This window comes from Melampsora larici-populina (assembly GCF_000204055.1).
Source record: "Melampsora larici-populina 98AG31 unplaced genomic scaffold MELLAscaffold_25, whole genome shotgun sequence".
NCBI classification, from domain to species: Eukaryota; Fungi; Basidiomycota; class Pucciniomycetes; order Pucciniales; family Melampsoraceae; genus Melampsora; species Melampsora laricis-populina.
Genome location: NW_006768789.1, coordinates 631,898 through 649,899, shown reverse-complemented (window position 1 = coordinate 649,899; position 18,002 = coordinate 631,898). Strand labels below are relative to the sequence as shown.

The 18,002-nt window shown below is 35.7% G+C and overlaps 6 protein-coding genes across 6 annotated transcripts; 4 read left to right on the top strand and 2 right to left on the bottom strand.

Moving 5' to 3' along the window:
* Positions 1-1,067: 1,067 nt before the first annotated feature.
* MELLADRAFT_107813 (uncharacterized protein) lies at positions 1,068-1,588 on the top strand (the record flags this gene model as incomplete). The annotated part of the gene is made up of 2 exons (XM_007411531.1): positions 1,068-1,208; positions 1,415-1,588. 2 exons carry the CDS (start codon positions 1,068-1,070, stop codon positions 1,586-1,588), a joined length of 315 nt encoding a protein of 104 aa, XP_007411593.1.
* A 1,979-nt stretch (positions 1,589-3,567) lies between these two features.
* Positions 3,568-4,799, top strand: MELLADRAFT_27303 (uncharacterized protein; the record flags this gene model as incomplete). Its single annotated transcript, XM_007411532.1, has 2 exons — positions 3,568-3,612; positions 3,750-4,799. Coding segments are annotated over 2 exons (1,095 nt in total), but the record flags the coding sequence as incomplete, so codon positions are not given.
* A 2,364-nt stretch (positions 4,800-7,163) lies between these two features.
* Positions 7,164-8,911, bottom strand: MELLADRAFT_107811 (uncharacterized protein; the record flags this gene model as incomplete). The annotated part of the gene is made up of 10 exons (XM_007411432.1): positions 7,164-7,293; positions 7,409-7,505; positions 7,630-7,728; positions 7,819-7,967; positions 8,060-8,069; positions 8,157-8,202; positions 8,277-8,316; positions 8,430-8,544; positions 8,621-8,664; positions 8,745-8,911. 10 exons carry the CDS (start codon positions 8,909-8,911, stop codon positions 7,164-7,166), a joined length of 897 nt encoding a protein of 298 aa, XP_007411494.1.
* A 1,539-nt stretch (positions 8,912-10,450) lies between these two features.
* Positions 10,451-12,463, top strand: MELLADRAFT_43958 (uncharacterized protein; the record flags this gene model as incomplete). Its single annotated transcript, XM_007411533.1, has 6 exons — positions 10,451-10,635; positions 10,712-11,093; positions 11,170-11,224; positions 11,313-11,416; positions 11,485-11,602; positions 11,697-12,463. 6 exons carry the CDS (start codon positions 10,605-10,607, stop codon positions 12,123-12,125), a joined length of 1,119 nt encoding a protein of 372 aa, XP_007411595.1.
* A 939-nt stretch (positions 12,464-13,402) lies between these two features.
* Positions 13,403-15,346, bottom strand: MELLADRAFT_88224 (uncharacterized protein; the record flags this gene model as incomplete). The annotated part of the gene is made up of 2 exons (XM_007411431.1): positions 13,403-15,070; positions 15,146-15,346. The coding sequence occupies 2 exons, from the start codon at positions 15,344-15,346 to the stop codon at positions 13,403-13,405; spliced, it is 1,869 nt and encodes a 622-aa protein (XP_007411493.1).
* A 921-nt stretch (positions 15,347-16,267) lies between these two features.
* MELLADRAFT_78164 (uncharacterized protein) lies at positions 16,268-17,888 on the top strand (the record flags this gene model as incomplete). Its single annotated transcript, XM_007411534.1, has 2 exons — positions 16,268-17,375; positions 17,453-17,888. The coding sequence occupies one exon, from the start codon at positions 16,289-16,291 to the stop codon at positions 17,354-17,356; it is 1,068 nt and encodes a 355-aa protein (XP_007411596.1).
* Positions 17,889-18,002: the final 114 nt, after the last annotated feature.

Below are 18,002 nucleotides of genomic sequence, written 5' to 3'. Positions count from 1 at the left end.
TAAACCATCATTGTTGATGGATCGAGCGTCTATTTGAGGGTATAAGATCTGAGAGTGAGATTTTGAAGGATTTTGAATGTAATGACGAGGTAGTAAGTAAGAATCGACGTGATTGGGGCCTACCATTGGAAGCTTGGTTGGTGATTGAGCTAGGAAGTAGTCAGCATAAGTTCTGATGGAGGCTCAGCTCAAGGGGATAAACGGAATTAAGACTCACTGGCATGGTTTGTTTAGTGACTGGGCCAAGGGGTTTCAAATTGTTGATTGCTTTTGATTGTCAAAACTTGTCAATATGAGTTGGTAAGAGTGTTTGTCAACATGATGAATCAAAATCTGAAGACGTCTTCAAGAGACTGGCTTGGGTACTTGCCTACACATGCTTTGAAGGCTACATTGTCGATCAGATTAAGATGATGAGGGAATAGGGAAAGGCGGGCAAGGAGGTTGACAACGAGGTTTGCGAGTTGAAATACCAGCTCCTTGTCCATCGTCCCGTACCTTAACAAAACCCGAAATTGGTGATACGCTGACGGGGGTTCGGAAGGGAATAATTGTGGATAACCATCACGAGCCGCAAGAGCCGCTTGTTGATGGAGTCAGGATCTGGAGCGTGGAATCGGAAATTTCAAGACAATAAAGTGAGTCAGGATAAGACAAATCTTGGTAAGTAATGTGTTGCGAACGGTAAAGTCTGGGTTCAGGTACGGTATATAAGTATCATATCACGAACAGATAAGTCAGCTGTCGTGGCCTCGCCATTGCTGGATATCCGTGGATCATGGGTGGATGATTCACCAATGTCCATCCTGATGCGCGAGCCTGAGCGAGGTTCTGTTGGCTCCGAGCAAAAATATTACTGTAGAGCCGAAATCACCGGCTGACAAATTGTCTTACGGAGCTTGTCTGCTCACATTAAAATTTGTGCCCGTTGTTGCAAAGCATCGAGGGTGGATCAGCTTTATTATGGCAGGAAGGCAAGCAGCCTCACTATTGCAAGCGGCAACGAAGGCAGGGTAGAAGTTCAATTACGCTGGGCAAGAAGTCTGCTCCATCCCTTTGGTATTTGAATGGCATATTGCTCAGTTTGTGATCAATGGAAGTTGAACGTTGGGAGAGCAATGAATCACCAAGTTGCCAGTGGGACTTTGGATATTTGTTGTCTAACATGTGATCAAGCGAAAAGTTATGGATCTGCACCATTTGCAAACGTCAGTGCATGCAAGGCTTAAAGCTGATGGCAAAGCGAGTAGAGTCACAGTGCAGAGCAGTCTATGAAGGCTGTGTTAAACCAGGTAAACTCAATGTTTCAACAAAATCTGCACAGCAGACCTTTTGTACTCGGGTTTCCTGTGGGTCTGTGAATCTTGTGGAAAGATAAATGTGAAGGGTGTCACACAGATTGGAATTTGTCAAGGTACTTGCGGATCCGAAAATTAATACAACGAAAGTGGAATTGCAAAAGATTGCAAAGTCGAATCTCTCTGTGACAATACAGAGATTTCCCATAGTTGTTGCAGATCGCGCTGGTAGAATAACTTCAGGCGGCTATGGCGTCTTTTCTTTTGATCACGGAGACGATGGATCTTGAAACATCATCAACAGTTTGATTCACCAAAAAAAAATCACAGCTTTTAAGGTATGATATTTTTTTTCCTTTAATACAAGATGTGATGGAAAAATCAAACTTATCTAGCTTATTCATCATGTTGAAGTAACACCAAAGAATTGAGGTAAAAAGTGAAAAAAGTGTGTAAGAATATCGATCTATGATCTTAAATCTGTGGATTTGTCTTTGAATGAGACTAACTAATTGTGATTATGTGGACAAGATTAGGTTGGTTAGGTTTGATGATGATGATGATCAGTTCAAGGTCGCTTAGTCATCCATTCAAGTTCTGTGACAAGTTTATAAAAAATACTACACAGCCATGATTATTTTTATCTGCACAGTGAAAAAAAACGCACACATTTTCATCTTTGTCACAGAGCTACGCCACGGGTAGAGGAATCAATCAGATGATACAGTCGGCTGTTAGAGATGTATATTTTAGGATTGAGAAGGTTTTGTGAGACCGAGTGAGATAGACTGAATCAAAGTAGTAGTGCACAGCTTGGCTACATTGGTTTCTTGCTAGGCTACTGAGAGAAAAGTGAGCAGAAAGAGAAAGCTGGTATGAGATGAATTCTATGCTGGGTTTGAGTGATGAGTGATGAGCTGTGAGGATGAGTTTTAGAATGTGAGGATATGATCACGAGACTTTGGTGTAGTGTAAAATGATGTCATAGAGAGTGAGTGTGAGTGAGAGTGAATTGAAGAAAGGGATGAGTTTTGGATTCTTATCAACAAATCAAACTTAATCCAACATCAAATCTGATTTTAATTTTTTAATTTTTTAATTTTAAAATCATCCATCACTTTTCCAATTTCAATTCAGATTAATCCAATCCAATTCTATCGAGTTACTTTTTGAATCGCTTGATTATCTTTCTTTCTTTTATAATCTGATTCACTTTGAGTCCATCATCATCCATCAAGTTGATATGACACCATCCACTACTGAGATCTTACTTCAATCATCTCTAATCCAATCTAATCCATTACCAATCTTCATTGTTGATCATCATCATCTCATTCGATCCACTTCAACTCAAGCTGATCATCTCTTTGGCTTCAAAATAGGTCATCCTCTTACCTCAATCTCTCATCAAGATCATCATGCTCAAATCATTGATGCCTATCAACGTGCTCAAATTCGCTTTCATCATTCAAAAAATCATCTCTCTCGATTACCAATCTCTCAAACTCTTCAACCTACTACTGTCGAAGTCTCTTTGATTCCAATTCAATCTTCATCTCATCTCAATCATCTTCATCATTCAAATTCAAACTCAACTTCAACTTCAAATCAAAATTCACATTCAAACCCACTCCAATCTCATCAGCATCACCATCCCCATAACCATTCATCTAATCTACTTCAAATCATTCAGATAGATGCATTCGAACCTCGACCGGGTCTGCCTGAACTTTGGTACTCCTGTCAGCTCAGAGCACGTGATCCACCCGCTACTTCAGAACGAGATCAATTCATCACTCGAATGTCACATGCAATCTTTGATTCACCTGTCTCTTGGCCAATGCATGCTGTATCTATCGACCGGACAGTTTCAATTGCCAATCCAGCAGCTTGTTCTCTTTTTCAAGCTCTCAATCCACTTGAAGATCACACCGAGACCGTCGGAGGATTTCAGCTCAAACAATGGTCCCTCTTCGATTCTTCCTTTCAAACTGAAGTACCTCTTATTGATTTCCCAGTAGAAAGAGCCATGCGAGGGGAAACCATTTCGAATGAAGAATATGGATGTATCATGCCTGATCAGTCTCGTCGAATCATCAAGATTGGTGCTAAAACGATCAGGACAGATCCTCTTAAACAATACCCGAATCATTCTAGAGAAGACATCCTAGGAGGTCTGATCTATGTACATGATGTGACGGATGAAATCAATCGTCGAAGAGAAGCTGAACGAGAAAAGGAAAGGCTAAGACAAGAGGCCATTGCTTCGGAAGATGCCAATCAATCGAAATCTACCTTTCTCAGTAATATGTCGGTGAGTCATGCTTCTTCTATCTTTGATTCCCCTCTCTTACTTGACTCACTATTATCAACACCATATCAACCAACGCCGATATTTGGATTCTGATTTTAGATTGTTGTTTATCACGAGAGGATACCTTCCTTCTATAGCATGAGATTCGAACTCCCATAGCCAATGTTTTGGGTATCATTGAACTCTTACTGGAAACCGAATTGGATTCACTTCAAAGAGATTATGCAGAAACTATTAAATCTTCTGCTGATGGTCTCTTAGATGTAGTAGGGGATATTTTGGATTTTAGTAAGATTGAATGCGGGAAACTATCATTTGATCCTTCACCTTTCAATTTGAAAGATCTGTTTCATGAACTCGATCGAATCTTTACTCATACTGCTCGAAGCAAGCGAAGTCGATTCCAATCTAATCTCACCATCGATCCTACCATTGGCACTAACCCTGAGATCATCGGGGACAAGGGTCGAGTGAGACAAGTGCTTAGCAATTTGGTATCCAACAGTTTGAAATTCGCTCCAACCGGTCGAATCACACTGGATCTGAGACTCGAAAGATCTCCGCCGGATCGACTGAAATTATCAGCCACAATTAAAGATGATGGGATCGGATTGACACCCGAATCATTACGGATCCTCACGAGTTGGCAACCATTCTCACAAGCTGAAAGTTCGACATCTAGACTTTATGGTGGAAGTGGCTTAGGTCTCTGTATTGTCAAGACTTTGGTAGATGCAATGGATGGGACAGTTTCACTTGAGAGTGAAGGACTTGGTAAAGGATGTAAAGCTAAAGTTGAAATGATGTTACAGTATACTACAAATACGAATCATACCACCCCTAATCATGTTCATTCACCTGATTCATGTAATCCACCTAATTCTAAAAGCATTCCTGAATCTAATCACAGACGTTCATCACAATCAACCAAACGAAGAACAAGATCGGTTCGAAACAAAGACGCTTCAAACCAATCTAGATTAACCAAATCAAGAGATCAATATTGGATTCTCTTAGCCGAAGATAATCCGATCATGGCCAAGATTACGATTGGATTATTGAAAAAGATTGGATTGAGTAAAGTGGATTTAGTCGAGAATGGAAAAGAAGCGGTTGAAAGAATCAAGAATCGGATTAAGATCTATGATTTGGTGATTTTGGATTTGATTATGCCTGTACTTGATGGATTTGAGGCTACTAAAAAGATTAGAGAACTTGAGTTGAAAGGATCTGATCGAGTATCTTTACCTATTATTGCTTTGAGTGTGAGTCGGTTTTTTTGATTTTGTTTTCTTTTGGATTATAAGAGTTGAAGAATTTAAACTCATCTTGGGGTTTTTTGGTTTGGGTTGGGTTCCAATAGGCTTCGGCTACTAGAGGTGATAGGGAAAGGTGTACTGAGGTTCAGATGGATGATTATTTAACTAAGCCTATCAAATCTGATGTATTGGAAGAAAGAGTTTTACATTTGTTCGTTCATCTTTTTTTTTTGATTTGATTTTGATTTGATTTGAAAAAAAAAAACTCATGATCAAGGTGTTTTGGTTTTTTTTTATGGTTGGCTTGGTTTTTTTTAGTCTTGCATTAGGAGAAAAAAGAAGAGGAATCCATCATTCAAGTTCATCTGATCAACCCATCAAGACTCATCCGATCTCTTCATCGAAACAAAACAAAAAGTGAAACCTTCCAATTCAAATCAAAGCTAAGGGAACGAAACCAAATAGTAAGAAAAATGTCTTGTTGTGTTTATCTTTCGATCCCCCGTTTCTCGATTATTCTTTTTATCATTATTCGTAACTTTATGCTCAATCTACCTACCTACCTACCTATATATTCGTTGTATGATTCTTTAAATCTGTATATGTTTAATTTATCGTTTTTTTTTCATAAAGTTGAATAATATATTTATTTTATATTTTATATATATCAAAGTGTTTTTATCTTATTTTTACATTAATTTGAGATGTCTTAATGAACTTTTTTTTTGGTTTGTGAAACAAAAAGACTTGAGGATGTATGAATTTCGTTTACTTTATACTGTGTTTTTTTCTGTCTCTTTGTCTCTTTGAATCTGTTTTTTGTCTCTTTGATTGGTTTGTTTAACTTTTTCTGGTTTTTTTTTGATATATATGAGTTTACCATTTTTTCTGTTTAACAGACTTTCTTTTTCTCTCTCTCTTTGGCTTTCTCCTCTTTCTCTTTGGCTTTCTCTTTTCCTCTTTGGCTTTCTCTTTTGCTTTCTCTTCCGCTTTTGCTTTTTTTTGCTTTGCAAGTTTAGCTCCGATCTGTTTTTGATTTGTTTTTTGATTTGATTTGTATTTGAAAACCCTTTTGCTTTTCCTTTTTCTTTGGTTCCCTGATTCTTAATATTTTCTTTGACTTGTTTTTTTTTTCCAAAATTTAAAGAATCGAACAATTTTTTTTTTCTTAACTTCTTTTCTTCTTTTTTTGAAAATTGTATACTATTTTTTTTTAGTTTGATTATTATATATATATACTAAAGAGAAAAAGATATTTTTTCTTTCTTTTTTTTTGAAAAGAGTGGTTTGAGAAAGTAAGTTGGTGTGGGTTGATTGGTATTGTCTTGCAGAGGTTTGGGGATGAGAGAAAGAGGTTGATGGGGAAAAGATGTGAAAGTTTGGATGTGAGGTGAAGTGAAGTGAAGAATGGTTGAGCTTCATGTGTGGGATTGCTTGCTTGGAAGCTTTGGTTTTAGTAGGTTTCTTGGTTGAAAGTTTAGTGAGGAGCACTTATGATGATCTGTTTGGAATGATTAACCTCAAGAATTAGTTAAACTCAAGAATTAGTGACAAGACCAAGATTGACGGGCATTGGCTTCAATACATAGCCTTAGTTGTAGGTTCATTCTTTAGAGCTTTGATCACTTGATCACATACTCTGCAAATGGACTCATCGGAATAAAGAATAGGGTATTTCAAGGTGACCTAAAATGGTGTAACTTTGATTATAAGTCTTGTGGATTCCATGAGCTATGGAATTCTAGAATTTCAAGGTTCACTTTTGTTTAGGCATACAACGTGATCCTTAGAAGTAGAGCTTTCTAAGAGTTTTTCAAAAACCTTCAAGAGGTATAAAGTAGGATCTTGTTGTATATATGTACAATCTTTTTGGGACTTGGATTTGTTTTGCTTCATGAGTCATAAGGTTATTGCACTGAGTTGGAATTTCAAAACAATTGGATCAAGTAATACTAGTCATTTTATATGTTGGACTGGAGAAACAAATAATCAAGCTTTTTAGCATGTACTTTGAGATAAGATGATATTTGACTTCAAAGGTTATCAATACTGTGAACCAAAAAATATTTTTTTCTCAATGTTCAACATATTACACTAAAATAAATAAATAAAAAACATGAACTTCCTGTTTTTTTTTTCATAAATAAACATGAAGTTTACAAAATCAAAAGTTTAGTAACCTATCCCAATCTATCTATCATTATTGTTTTTCTTTCTTCAAGTTTTAATTTCAATGTTTTGATATTTAAATGTTTTTTTTGTAGGGGGGATAGGGGAAAAAGATGAATTGAATTATTGTAAATTTTTCATCATTTCATTGATCTTTTCTTTTCCAGTTAATTGATGATTTGATTTAATTTCTTTATTAAATTTTTCCATTTGAGATGGTTTTTGATACTTATATTGACCTGGTGGGCTTACACTTTCATTCAAAAAAAAAAGAAAAAAGAAAAAAGAAAAAAAAAAGATTTAGTTTGTTAGGATCAAAGGATTTTTCTTTTGAAATAAGGGATCTTTGAAAGAATTTGGTTACTTACCCAAAACAATTTTTGACTTTTCCAGCTGGATTTGCAGGTGGTGCTGGAGTTTTATCTCCTTGATGCCAAGTTCCAATCTTACCATTAGGTAATTTATCTAAAATCAAAAGAATTTAGCGTCAGTGAATGAAGAAAAAAAAATTCAATCAAGTCAATAAACTTGTGAATTAATGATCAAAAGAATTAGTTTAAGAGAATATTGAAAAAAGAAATCTTCTTACATTTTCCCATTGGAAGTGAAACATCTTCACCATCACATTGATCAAACCCATTGCCTTCATAATTTCCTGGAATATTCCATTGACAACCCATCACATCATCTGATATGAGAGCAAAAGACAAAAAAAAGTCATATAAATAACCAAGATCAAGAAAATCAGAGTGGCCCAAAAAAAAAGATGAAGCCTTACAGATATGTTCACAGTATTCAGATGCTTTGGGTCCATTGAAACATACTCTTATACAAAACTCTTCATCTGAAATAAATTCGGTCCAGTGATCGAATTGATTGTTTTCACCAAACACTAATCCTCCTAATGGATTACCATGACCATCGGCTCTAAAACAAAAAATCAAAGTATTTGAATATTTTCGAGGTGATGAGTACTTGAGATAAATTCAAGAATTGGTTGGACTCGAAGGTTTTCTTACCCTGCTGGATCTGTTGGTATAATTTCAAGAAATAGAGAGTAAGAAAGATTGGACTTGAGAAGGATTTGAAAGAATTGGAGCATGGTGGATCTCTTACCTAATTCACCACCTTCATCTCCTTTAGGAACGTTCACCTTAGTAAACTGATCAAACGAAAAATTCAAAAATCAGTTTAAACGCCGTAGTGTTTTCTTTAAAAAACAGATAATTGATTTACGTCACCAATAGCAGTGATTTGAATGTAATGAGGAGTTCGACTAAGATGATCAAGATGATGTTTTTCAATGAAAAATTCCTTTTTAGTTCATCAATCAGTCTGACTCTAGTAATTATTGAGAAATAACGATTGCAGGAGTTAATTGTCACTTACACATAATGTAAGTTATGAAACGTATCTTTGGGTACTAAACGTGTACCATGTCCATCTTTTGTACAATATGAAACTGAAATCCTTTCGGCATTTCCAACAGGTTGAACAGTTGGAGCTATGTACACAAAGTCATGAAGGTTATATTAGTAAAGGGACGCGAAGTGAGCCTTTTTTCGTGTAGATGAACGTACGAGCAAAGAAACAAAAATCGGTTGCAGATTTAATGAACACATTCCTGAAGCAAAGATCAAAACAATCATCAACTCGAGAAAAGGTGTACTAAAGGGAGTTAATCAAATTCGAAATTCTACTTACTGACATTTACTAAAAGGTGTAGCCGTTTTACCACATTGATTATAACCATATTGACCAACACCAGGATCACTTTGATACGGTAAATTGTTTTGATTAAAACCAGAGAGAACAGCCGAAGTGGTTGGTAAGACCATAAGCGTTAAGAAGTTATTCAAGAAATTAATCATGTTGATCTGATGATGTTGAGAAAGATGTCAATATATTTTTTCTTAGGAAATCGGTCGTTTTGTAAAGAAGTTAATAATTGAGGTTTGAAAAGAAAGTATGTAGGTCAGTTGAATGGTCGAGCTTGAGTTGATATATATGTGTGTAAAAGAGTGAGACGATTAAGTGAATGTAAAGGTTTCGCTTTCAGAAGAAAGTGAATGCTCGGTTGAAGTTGTAGATATTGAAATCCCCAATAGTTGATGATTGATGATTGAGAAAGCCTAAAGGTTGAACTTGAATGGGGTTCAAAGATGATGGTAATCTAAATAAATCTCCTTTTCTATTCCGTTATTTATCAGGAGAGACAGTCTTCAATTCTTCATACAACGACTCATGACATGAGATGAGACGAATTAGGGGAGATGTATACAACTGCACTAAAATATGTACGCAGGAATGTCAAATTTTATGATGCATTCAATCTCCATCCCTTGCGCGGGACCGGAAACGTGAGTTTTAAGGTGACGTTTCTGACAGGAACGTAAATTCGAATGTAGAATTGGGGGGTTCTTCTCATGAGACTTGTATTGACTGAGCAAGACTGAGCAGGAGTCGGCTGCTGCAAGACTGAGCAGTTGATACATCATTTTTGGAACACCAACTGATAATCTATTTTTTGAAGTGGAAAAGTGTGTGGATGACTTCCAATCATCTAACCCATGGTGCTTTAAAGACTGAGGACACATTTTCTCCTTGTCAAATGATAAACTGAGTTCTTCCAACGAAGATTCACAACTTCGGTTTTCTATATATCTACCAATATCTTTTCTCAACCGAAATATCCCAACTTCATCTTTTGATCAACTTCTTGGTCGCATGTTGTCTCTTTAGCCAGACCTCTTCTCTGAGCTTCTTGCCTTTACACATGACTTCAGAAATGACAAAGCTCCTTTTTTGGCATTCGTTGAGCCAAAACTACATTTTTCAGCATAAAACATCAGCATAGCATGATTCTCAGCATTTTTTAGGCTCCTATTGGGTCTGTTTCGATAAGAAGCATTGTTTATACATATTAGAATGGAATCTGTGCATCACCATACTTATCAAGGAATCTTACTGTACGATAGTCGTGGCTTGGTGATCAAAAAATTGATTCAAAGAGCTCAACATGAAAATACTAAAGCTGCATGAACTCCATGCAGAGGATCATAAGGCTTCCATAGGATGAATCATCCATTGTGGTGAGTTCCAGAATTCCATGCATGAAGGACATGATGGCCATCAGTAGGGAAGACCTCACATCTTGGGTTTGCTTTGTACTACTTCGTGCTTTCCTAAGATAGAAAAACCTTGAATTGTCATTCTCAGGCCCACATAACTGACCGGCTGGAAAAATTCCCAAGGGAAGTCACGAAATCATTGGAGGAAGATTCGAGATCATTTATGTTTTTCTTATGAGCAGGCTTGGTGATAAGTACAAACCAAAGGAGCTCGCCATTGCCATCAAGTTGAATTTAATTTTCAGAGACAAATGCTCAAAAAGAGAAAATCTGGCAATATACAAATCTGAACTACATTATAATTCATCACGTTTGAGAAATCGAATTTTGAAAACTGTTGTGAAAGTTTTCTTCAAGAAACCAAAGAGAAAGTCTCATTAAAGCTTATCAGATTCACTGCATACACACAACCAACAATCGGATATCAAGACAAATGCTCAGAAAGGATTACTATGAGATCTTGGGTAAAGCATTTCATCAACTCATCAAATAGTAAATCAAACACAAGAACTAATAATTGGATCGTGTCCTTTTCAATAGATTTACCACATAACGCTAATCGATCACAAATCAGAGCATCATATCATAAACTAGCAAAACAAACTCATCCAGATAAAAAACCATCATCATCAACAACAACAACAACATCAACATCATTTCATATCTTACAAGAAGCCTATGAAACATTAATAGATGAAGAAAAACGAAAACGATATGATGATTCATTAAACAGGAAACCTTTCGATCAGCATCATCATCATGAGCAATATGATGAATTTAATGAATTCGAAACCCATTTTGAACCGAAAAGGAAATCACAAGATTCGGTCATTCAATTCGATTGTACTTTAGAAGATCTTTATAATGGAAAAAAAGTTTCCATCGAAATCGAACGTCAATTAAGTTGTGAAAAATGTCATGGGTAAATTGATCGTTTTTCTTAATCTCGATGTTTGTGTGTTTTTACCATGATCTGATGTCTGGTTTTTTTTGGTTAGGTTTGGTTATAATCGTGATGCTAGACCGAATATGTGTCAAAGATGTAGTGGTCAGGTAAGAAACACGTGATTTGCTTCCTACAAATCCAATCATCGATTTCACTAAAGGATATTCAGTATGTTTTCCGCAATTCACGGTTTAGGGTTTTACTATTCGAGTGATTCCTTTGAATGGAATCTTTGCAAGTAGTCCGATAGTCTGTACGAGTTGTGAAGGTTTAGGTGCCAAGATCAGATCAGAAGATCAGTTGAGTGATTTTTCGAGATCGGTTTGGGTTTCTAGAGTATACAAGTTGATGAAAGGAATTTGTTTAGATGTTCGAGTTGTAATCGAACTGGATTCAAACCAGATAAAGTGAAAGTGGAATTTCGAATCGCAAAAGGAATGCTACCAGATCATCCGATTCGTTTATCTGATCAAGGAGATGCTCAGGTAAGTAAACTGACAAGACCTTCAAAGTTGATCAAGAGTTTTCTTTGCTTTCTATGAATCGTTTTGACCGATTTTCTATTACCTGATTTTAAAGCCTGGTTGTTTACCTGGTGATCTAGTTCTTAAATTAAACGTCTTACCACATCCAACTTTTCAAATGCCAGATCCGACATCAAGTGATTTATTATTACCGATCAGTATCACTTTATCAGAAGCATTATTAGGATTTGATAGATTAGTCTTTTATCATTTAGATGGACAACCGATCCGATTGAAAATCCCATCACCTAATCAAACAGGTCATATGATTATCAAACCTAATGAAATTAAACAAATCAATGGGTTTGGATTACCGCCTAATGGGAATTTGTTTATTAAGTTTTTGATTGATTGGCCTACTAAAGATTGGATTGAAAAACAAGATTTAGAGTTTTTAGAAGTAGCTTTACCTGAGAAGAAAATCGATCTTGGTTCAAGTTTATCATTGGATTTTGAACAAGTTTCGCTTTCGTTTAAAACTTGAAAAACACAAAAAACTACCGTCTTTTGATTACTTATCTTTTTTTGGGGGTTTAAGATAATCATTTGGTACGTATACTTGGAAATAGAGAAGGAATGTCTTGGAGATGAACATCTTGTTTGATCTGTTTATGTTTCTTTTAGTATTTGAATGATGTTGAATTTGTATAAAAAACATCTCATTCTTTTGGAGAATTGGGGTAGATATCTGTTTTTAGGAGTTGTTGTATCAATGCTTTTTTTGTTAGATTTTGTTCAGTAGACCTTATTGATGACTATATATAATATTATCCCCAGATTAAAAAGTATAATGGAATACAATACTCATCTTACATGATCATGAACTCAGCCAGAGTATTTGACTCAGAGGCCAACATCAAAGGAGTCCTTCATTTTAGGTCTGAGCAAAGTTCACCCAAGGAGCCAATCCAAGGCCATAGCAAAGGCCAAAATTTGCTTTGATGGCATCCTTTGTTTGCACTTTTCCTCAGGAGCATCATCTAAGGACTTCTCAGATGTTTGCCTTCAAGGAAAATATGCTGGAAGTGGAAGGAGAAGATTGGAAAAGTTTAGCAATATGTACCCAGACAATGAATGGTACCCTTGGATTGGCAAACTGATATCCACATAGATTCCTTGGATATATCACTACACAAACTTTATGAAGAAAAATATATGCATCAGGAACGATGATGGCTGCACCTTGATAGCAAGCCAGTGCAGCCTCAGGCCTTGGTGATTGCAGGATATCTCACATCAATGTACAGAGGTTCTGGGTATAAAGATGGTTGGCCCTGCAAAGCTGACATGGAGATGAAGTACTACTGAGGATTAGCCACCCAGAATTTTCTCATGTGAATTAGACAGGATATTGGTCAAACCAATAAAGAGGTTCAAGTTGGGTTGGAAAAACATAAAGATGAATTCATGGATTTGAACACTCAAGGTATCCTTGAATAAAGATATCATTTCAATAAAAGAAAGGTATAGTGTACTGATAAATCAAGAGTTTTGTTGAAAAAAAAGTTGCTGCAGAGATTGTACATTGTAAAGATAAAGAAATGCAAAGTTTGAAGGAAATGTAACTTGAAGGTTTAAGATGGTTCACATTTAATTTTTAGAATGTAAGTAAGATTTGAAGATCATGAGAAGTGTGTGTTTTACAAGACCAAGATCAAGAAAAAGATAAAGATGTATTTATTTATAAACAAGATGGATGTAAATGAAGAATTCATTTTGTCTTTTTCCACCAAAATGATGAGCAGAGAAAAGGTTTTCAATTCAAAACCAACTCAATAATCTTTGATACATCCATGGCTTTGAAGGTGTAGGTTTAGGTTCAACTTCAGGTTCTCCAATAACTTCATGACCTGATTTTGGTTGATCATCATGAATTGAACTAGGATTTGATACTCGATTAACTTTTTGACTTTTAGATTTCTTTAAAACTTTTAATCCTTTTGAACTTTTCCTTAAGAATTGGTTCTTACTATAATTCCTTCTTAGTGAGTTCCTAAGTCTTTTTTGTCTTGCGTCTTTTGAATTGATAGAGGATGGTGATGATGATGAGGATGATGTGGATTGGATTGGTTTACGGATCTTTAAGTAATCCCATTCTCCTTGATCGGCTTCATACACAGGTTCAAAGTTTTCATCTTCATCTTCGTGAGGACTTGAAAGGCATTCTGGGGAATCAATGGTAGGTTCTTCCCTGGGGGAATTACTGTCTGGAATGATTTCAGAAAACTGGGTTTGTGATTTTTTCTTTTCCACAGTTGGACTACTAGATTCAGGATCATTTTCGGTAGGATGAATCAATGCATAAGTATCTTCTAAGCTTAAAGGCTCCGAAGGCACCTCTGGAGAATTGATCACTGGTTGGAAGTGTTCAAATTTAGGAGTAGTCGCATCTGAATCGATCTGATTCTCAGTAGAATGAATAAATGTATCAAAGTTTGGAGAAGTGGTATAGGGATGGAATTCTTTGGATTGGATCATCGATTTGAAATCTTTTGAGCTCATTGAGAAACTTGGTGAAGGTGGTAAGAATTGAATGTTATTGGATCGCATTAACTCATCCCTTTCACTTTCATCTTGATTTAAATCATCATTTCTTGATGATGATGATGATCTATGTTCTAAGAACTGTAAGGCTGGTCCAAGTTCTTCTTCAGATTGAAAGTCTTGTTTAGTTTCTTCACTGAGTGGGGGTTTAATGTTCACAGTCAATTCAGATGAGTGGAAATCTTCATCTTTTGAGTTTTCTTGAACTTTGAACTCTTTGAGATCAGATGGTGACAGCTTTTCCAATTTAGTCGCCTCCTTGTTATGATCAATGTTTTGAATATCTTCATTCTTGAAAACCTTTTCGGTTATTGGTATCTTTTTTGATCGATGTGTTGGTTTCTTCTTTCCAGCTGAAAGATGTTTAAACCAATTCGCCCACATATTCTTGAATAATTTGAACAAATAAAAATCAAGTGTTAAGGCATTCCTAATGGCTTCCCATACTGAAATCTTTCTTTGTTCTAGAGTTTTATTCTCCTTGACTGATCCTACAAGTTTCTCTGGTTCTTTGAATCTTTCATTTAGGTTCATCTCTTCAGGATTCATTTCATCCTCTTTGGGTTGTATATCTTTCTGAGCCTTTTGTTCGGATAATACCACTTTCTCATCCTTGAAGGACTCTTTACCCACTCTTTGAGTTTCTAAAGTTCGAGAGTTTTGGGACAAGCAACTTCTCAAGATCTTGTTCAATCGTTTGATAGGATTACTATGATGTCTGCGCGCCGAATTGAGGTCTTTTTCAATTAAAATCTTGTCTTGTTCCGAGATGAACAAGTTTGAATCTGCGTTTGGATTGATGATTAAAGGTTCATTGAAATCTTCGTTTGTTGTTCTTGTCGTCTTGACTTGGGTCGATAACTTATCATCTCTTCCCATTTCGCGCTAACAAATCATTCATTAGTCTTTATTGAAATCCAAATCAAAGTAATATATGGCAAGTATGATCATTAAACTTACATATCCATTTTCGCCACTTTCTGATTTCATCATAACATCTTGATCAGTTTGATCTCTTGCTAATGTTAAGTGTGATGATGAAAGTGGTTCCAATTCAGTTCTGAAGTTCAATGCGTTCTCATCTACCAATGGTTCACAAATCCTTAGTGAAATCAATCCAATCTCAATCATCACTAATACGAAAACGTTCAAAGTTTTCATAATTATAAATGACTTGAGTTATCTTTTCTTTACTTTTGGTTTTCTAATTAAAAATCCATATATTGTATATATCAAGATTTTTTAAAGAATCGAATGTTGATTTAATTTAAAGTATAATGTTAAGAAAGATTACTTTTAGGATATCCGGAAGAGATATGATATAGAAAAATTTACAAATCTTCTAACTCGCAATAAACTCAGGTCGATGGAAAAGAAGAACATTGATCGCTCTTTAATCGATAAAAGCTTCAACTGCGCTTTGAATACTGCTCTTTACAAGGTTTGATACGTCCGACTTGATAGCTCCACCTTTTTCTGGTGCAAGTCTGGTTTGAAAGGTCTCATGATCAAAGATGTACAGCTATGTTGTATTGCCACTGACTCTGATGATATACTGTGATATCCTACCTGGTGTATCGATGCATTGATCTATTGTATGGATGATTTCCTATATTATTTCTTGTGAGGAAAAAGTAGAATTTACAGAAAAAGGGGAAATTCAGGTAGAGATGTCTTGGCAAATTACCCCACCATCTTTTGATTGTGATCTTGATTTCACATATTGGTGCGCACTGTCTAGCTTAATTGGGCTGAATGTAGAATACAACTTCTTCTATATCTTGTCTTATGAAATGGGCTACGACCAAGCCTTCACAAAATCAACCCTGAAATTGGGCACCGATAATTTAAAGCCTGAAAAAAAAGAAGTAGGATATGAAAAGACAGTTTGGGATGATGAAGAAATGGCAGGAAATGCGCTAATTAATATCTGGACTGTGATAAAGACTGAAATGATAGATGATATGTAGGTAGATTACATGTGAAATCGAGTGATAGATCGGGTCGGGTATTCAAGGGTTTAAATTGAGTTTGAAATTGAATTCACTTTTCATTTCTCATTTCTCATTTCTCATTGACCGTCACCAACAAACCGCTTAAATCATGTCAACTTTCTCATTCAGCGATCGATTCAGACCTTTCATCAATTCATGTTTACCTTGTTTGAGTTCTTCTTCATCAAACTCAACTCATCATCATCAATCATCTTCAATTTACTTTCCTGATTCAGATCATCAACCGCTACTCAATCACAATCATCATCAACAAGAAATCAGTTTACATTCAAATCTTCATCAATTCGATCAAGATCTCGATGATTTCTTTAATCAATCATCAAAACCTTTATCTACTCTACAATCCATCTCATCATGGATCTCATCTCGTCTTTGGTTCAAACATCAAATTCATTCAAATTCAGATTTATATCAATCTCAATCTCATCACAGAAGACCAAGTGAATCGGATGCAAGAGTACTAGGAGATCTTTCATTCTTAGTTTCACCTCAACATCGAAAACCTTCTCGAGATCCTATCGATCAACTTCGACCAGTTTATCCTCAAACCACAATGTCTCTCACTACGCCTACTGACGATCAATTACGTCAAGAAGAAGAAGCTTTAGCAGCTATTGAAGAAGAAGAGTATCGATTGGCTCGTAAGCGTGCCAAGAAGAAAGCTAAAGCACTCGGATTACTTTCTCATTCTAATTCATCTCAATATTCATCTAGTCAAGGATCAAGCCAACTACGTTCTTCTAAACCAGATCGATCAAAAACTCAATCTCGTTTACGTCCTCATTCACCCAACACTCGGTCTAGTCAATCCTCTAGATCTTCTGATTTCTCAGACTGTGATCTCTTTAGTAATCCTACCATCATCAGTACCAATACCGATGCTTCTGTACCCAACACACTTACTCCTGAGATCATCGAATCGATTCGTAATACATTTGGAGCCGATGCAGAAGAGTTGTATGGTCAACAACTAACATTGGTTCAAATCGAACAAATCTATCATCATCTTGAATCGAAACGGAATCTTGAGGTCTTTCAATCTGCTCAACCTCAATCTAATGCTTTGGAAAAGAAATCTCGTTCAAAGAGTCATCGAGGACGACCTACTTCAAGTCTTAATGGAGATTGTAAGGTTAATGGAAGAGATATGAAATGAATGGAAACACGAAATAAGAGTGAGTAAAGAGATTTTTTATGTATTTGAACTTTTTAGATTGGTAAAACTGACTGATGAATCTATTCAACTTTTCAGATCTTTATAGGAAAAGAGTTGATATCATCGATTTACTTGGTTTCAAGATTTCCTTTGCTTTCAAGCCATTTCATTTTTCATTTTCTTTATGTTTTCATTTTCAATCGTTTTCTTCTTGAATAATCTGTGTAATTCTTTGATATGTTTATTTACCTATTTGGATTTTTACTATAACCCTCAAGTTTCGATTTTGTTTTAATTATTAGTGTCAATTTTGTTTTAATTATTATCGTTTCGAGTTTGTTCTAATGATTTGATTACTTTAAGACCCTATGCATTAAATACAATCAAACATGTATAGTTTTTTCATCAATAGCTTATTTTGAAGTAAATCAACTTGATCATTTTTCATAATTGTTAGTTTGATTTTGATCTTATTACTTCTTTTCGAATATGTACAATTAATTTTTCTTTTGGTCAGTGTTGCTGAGACACGAATAGTCTGGGTGTTGGAATTTCTTGAATGTATTTGCCTTGTGTTGGCATCTTAATGGTACAACAACAGGATCGATTTCAGGAAGCTTGAAAGCTTCCCCGCTCGAAACTCGAG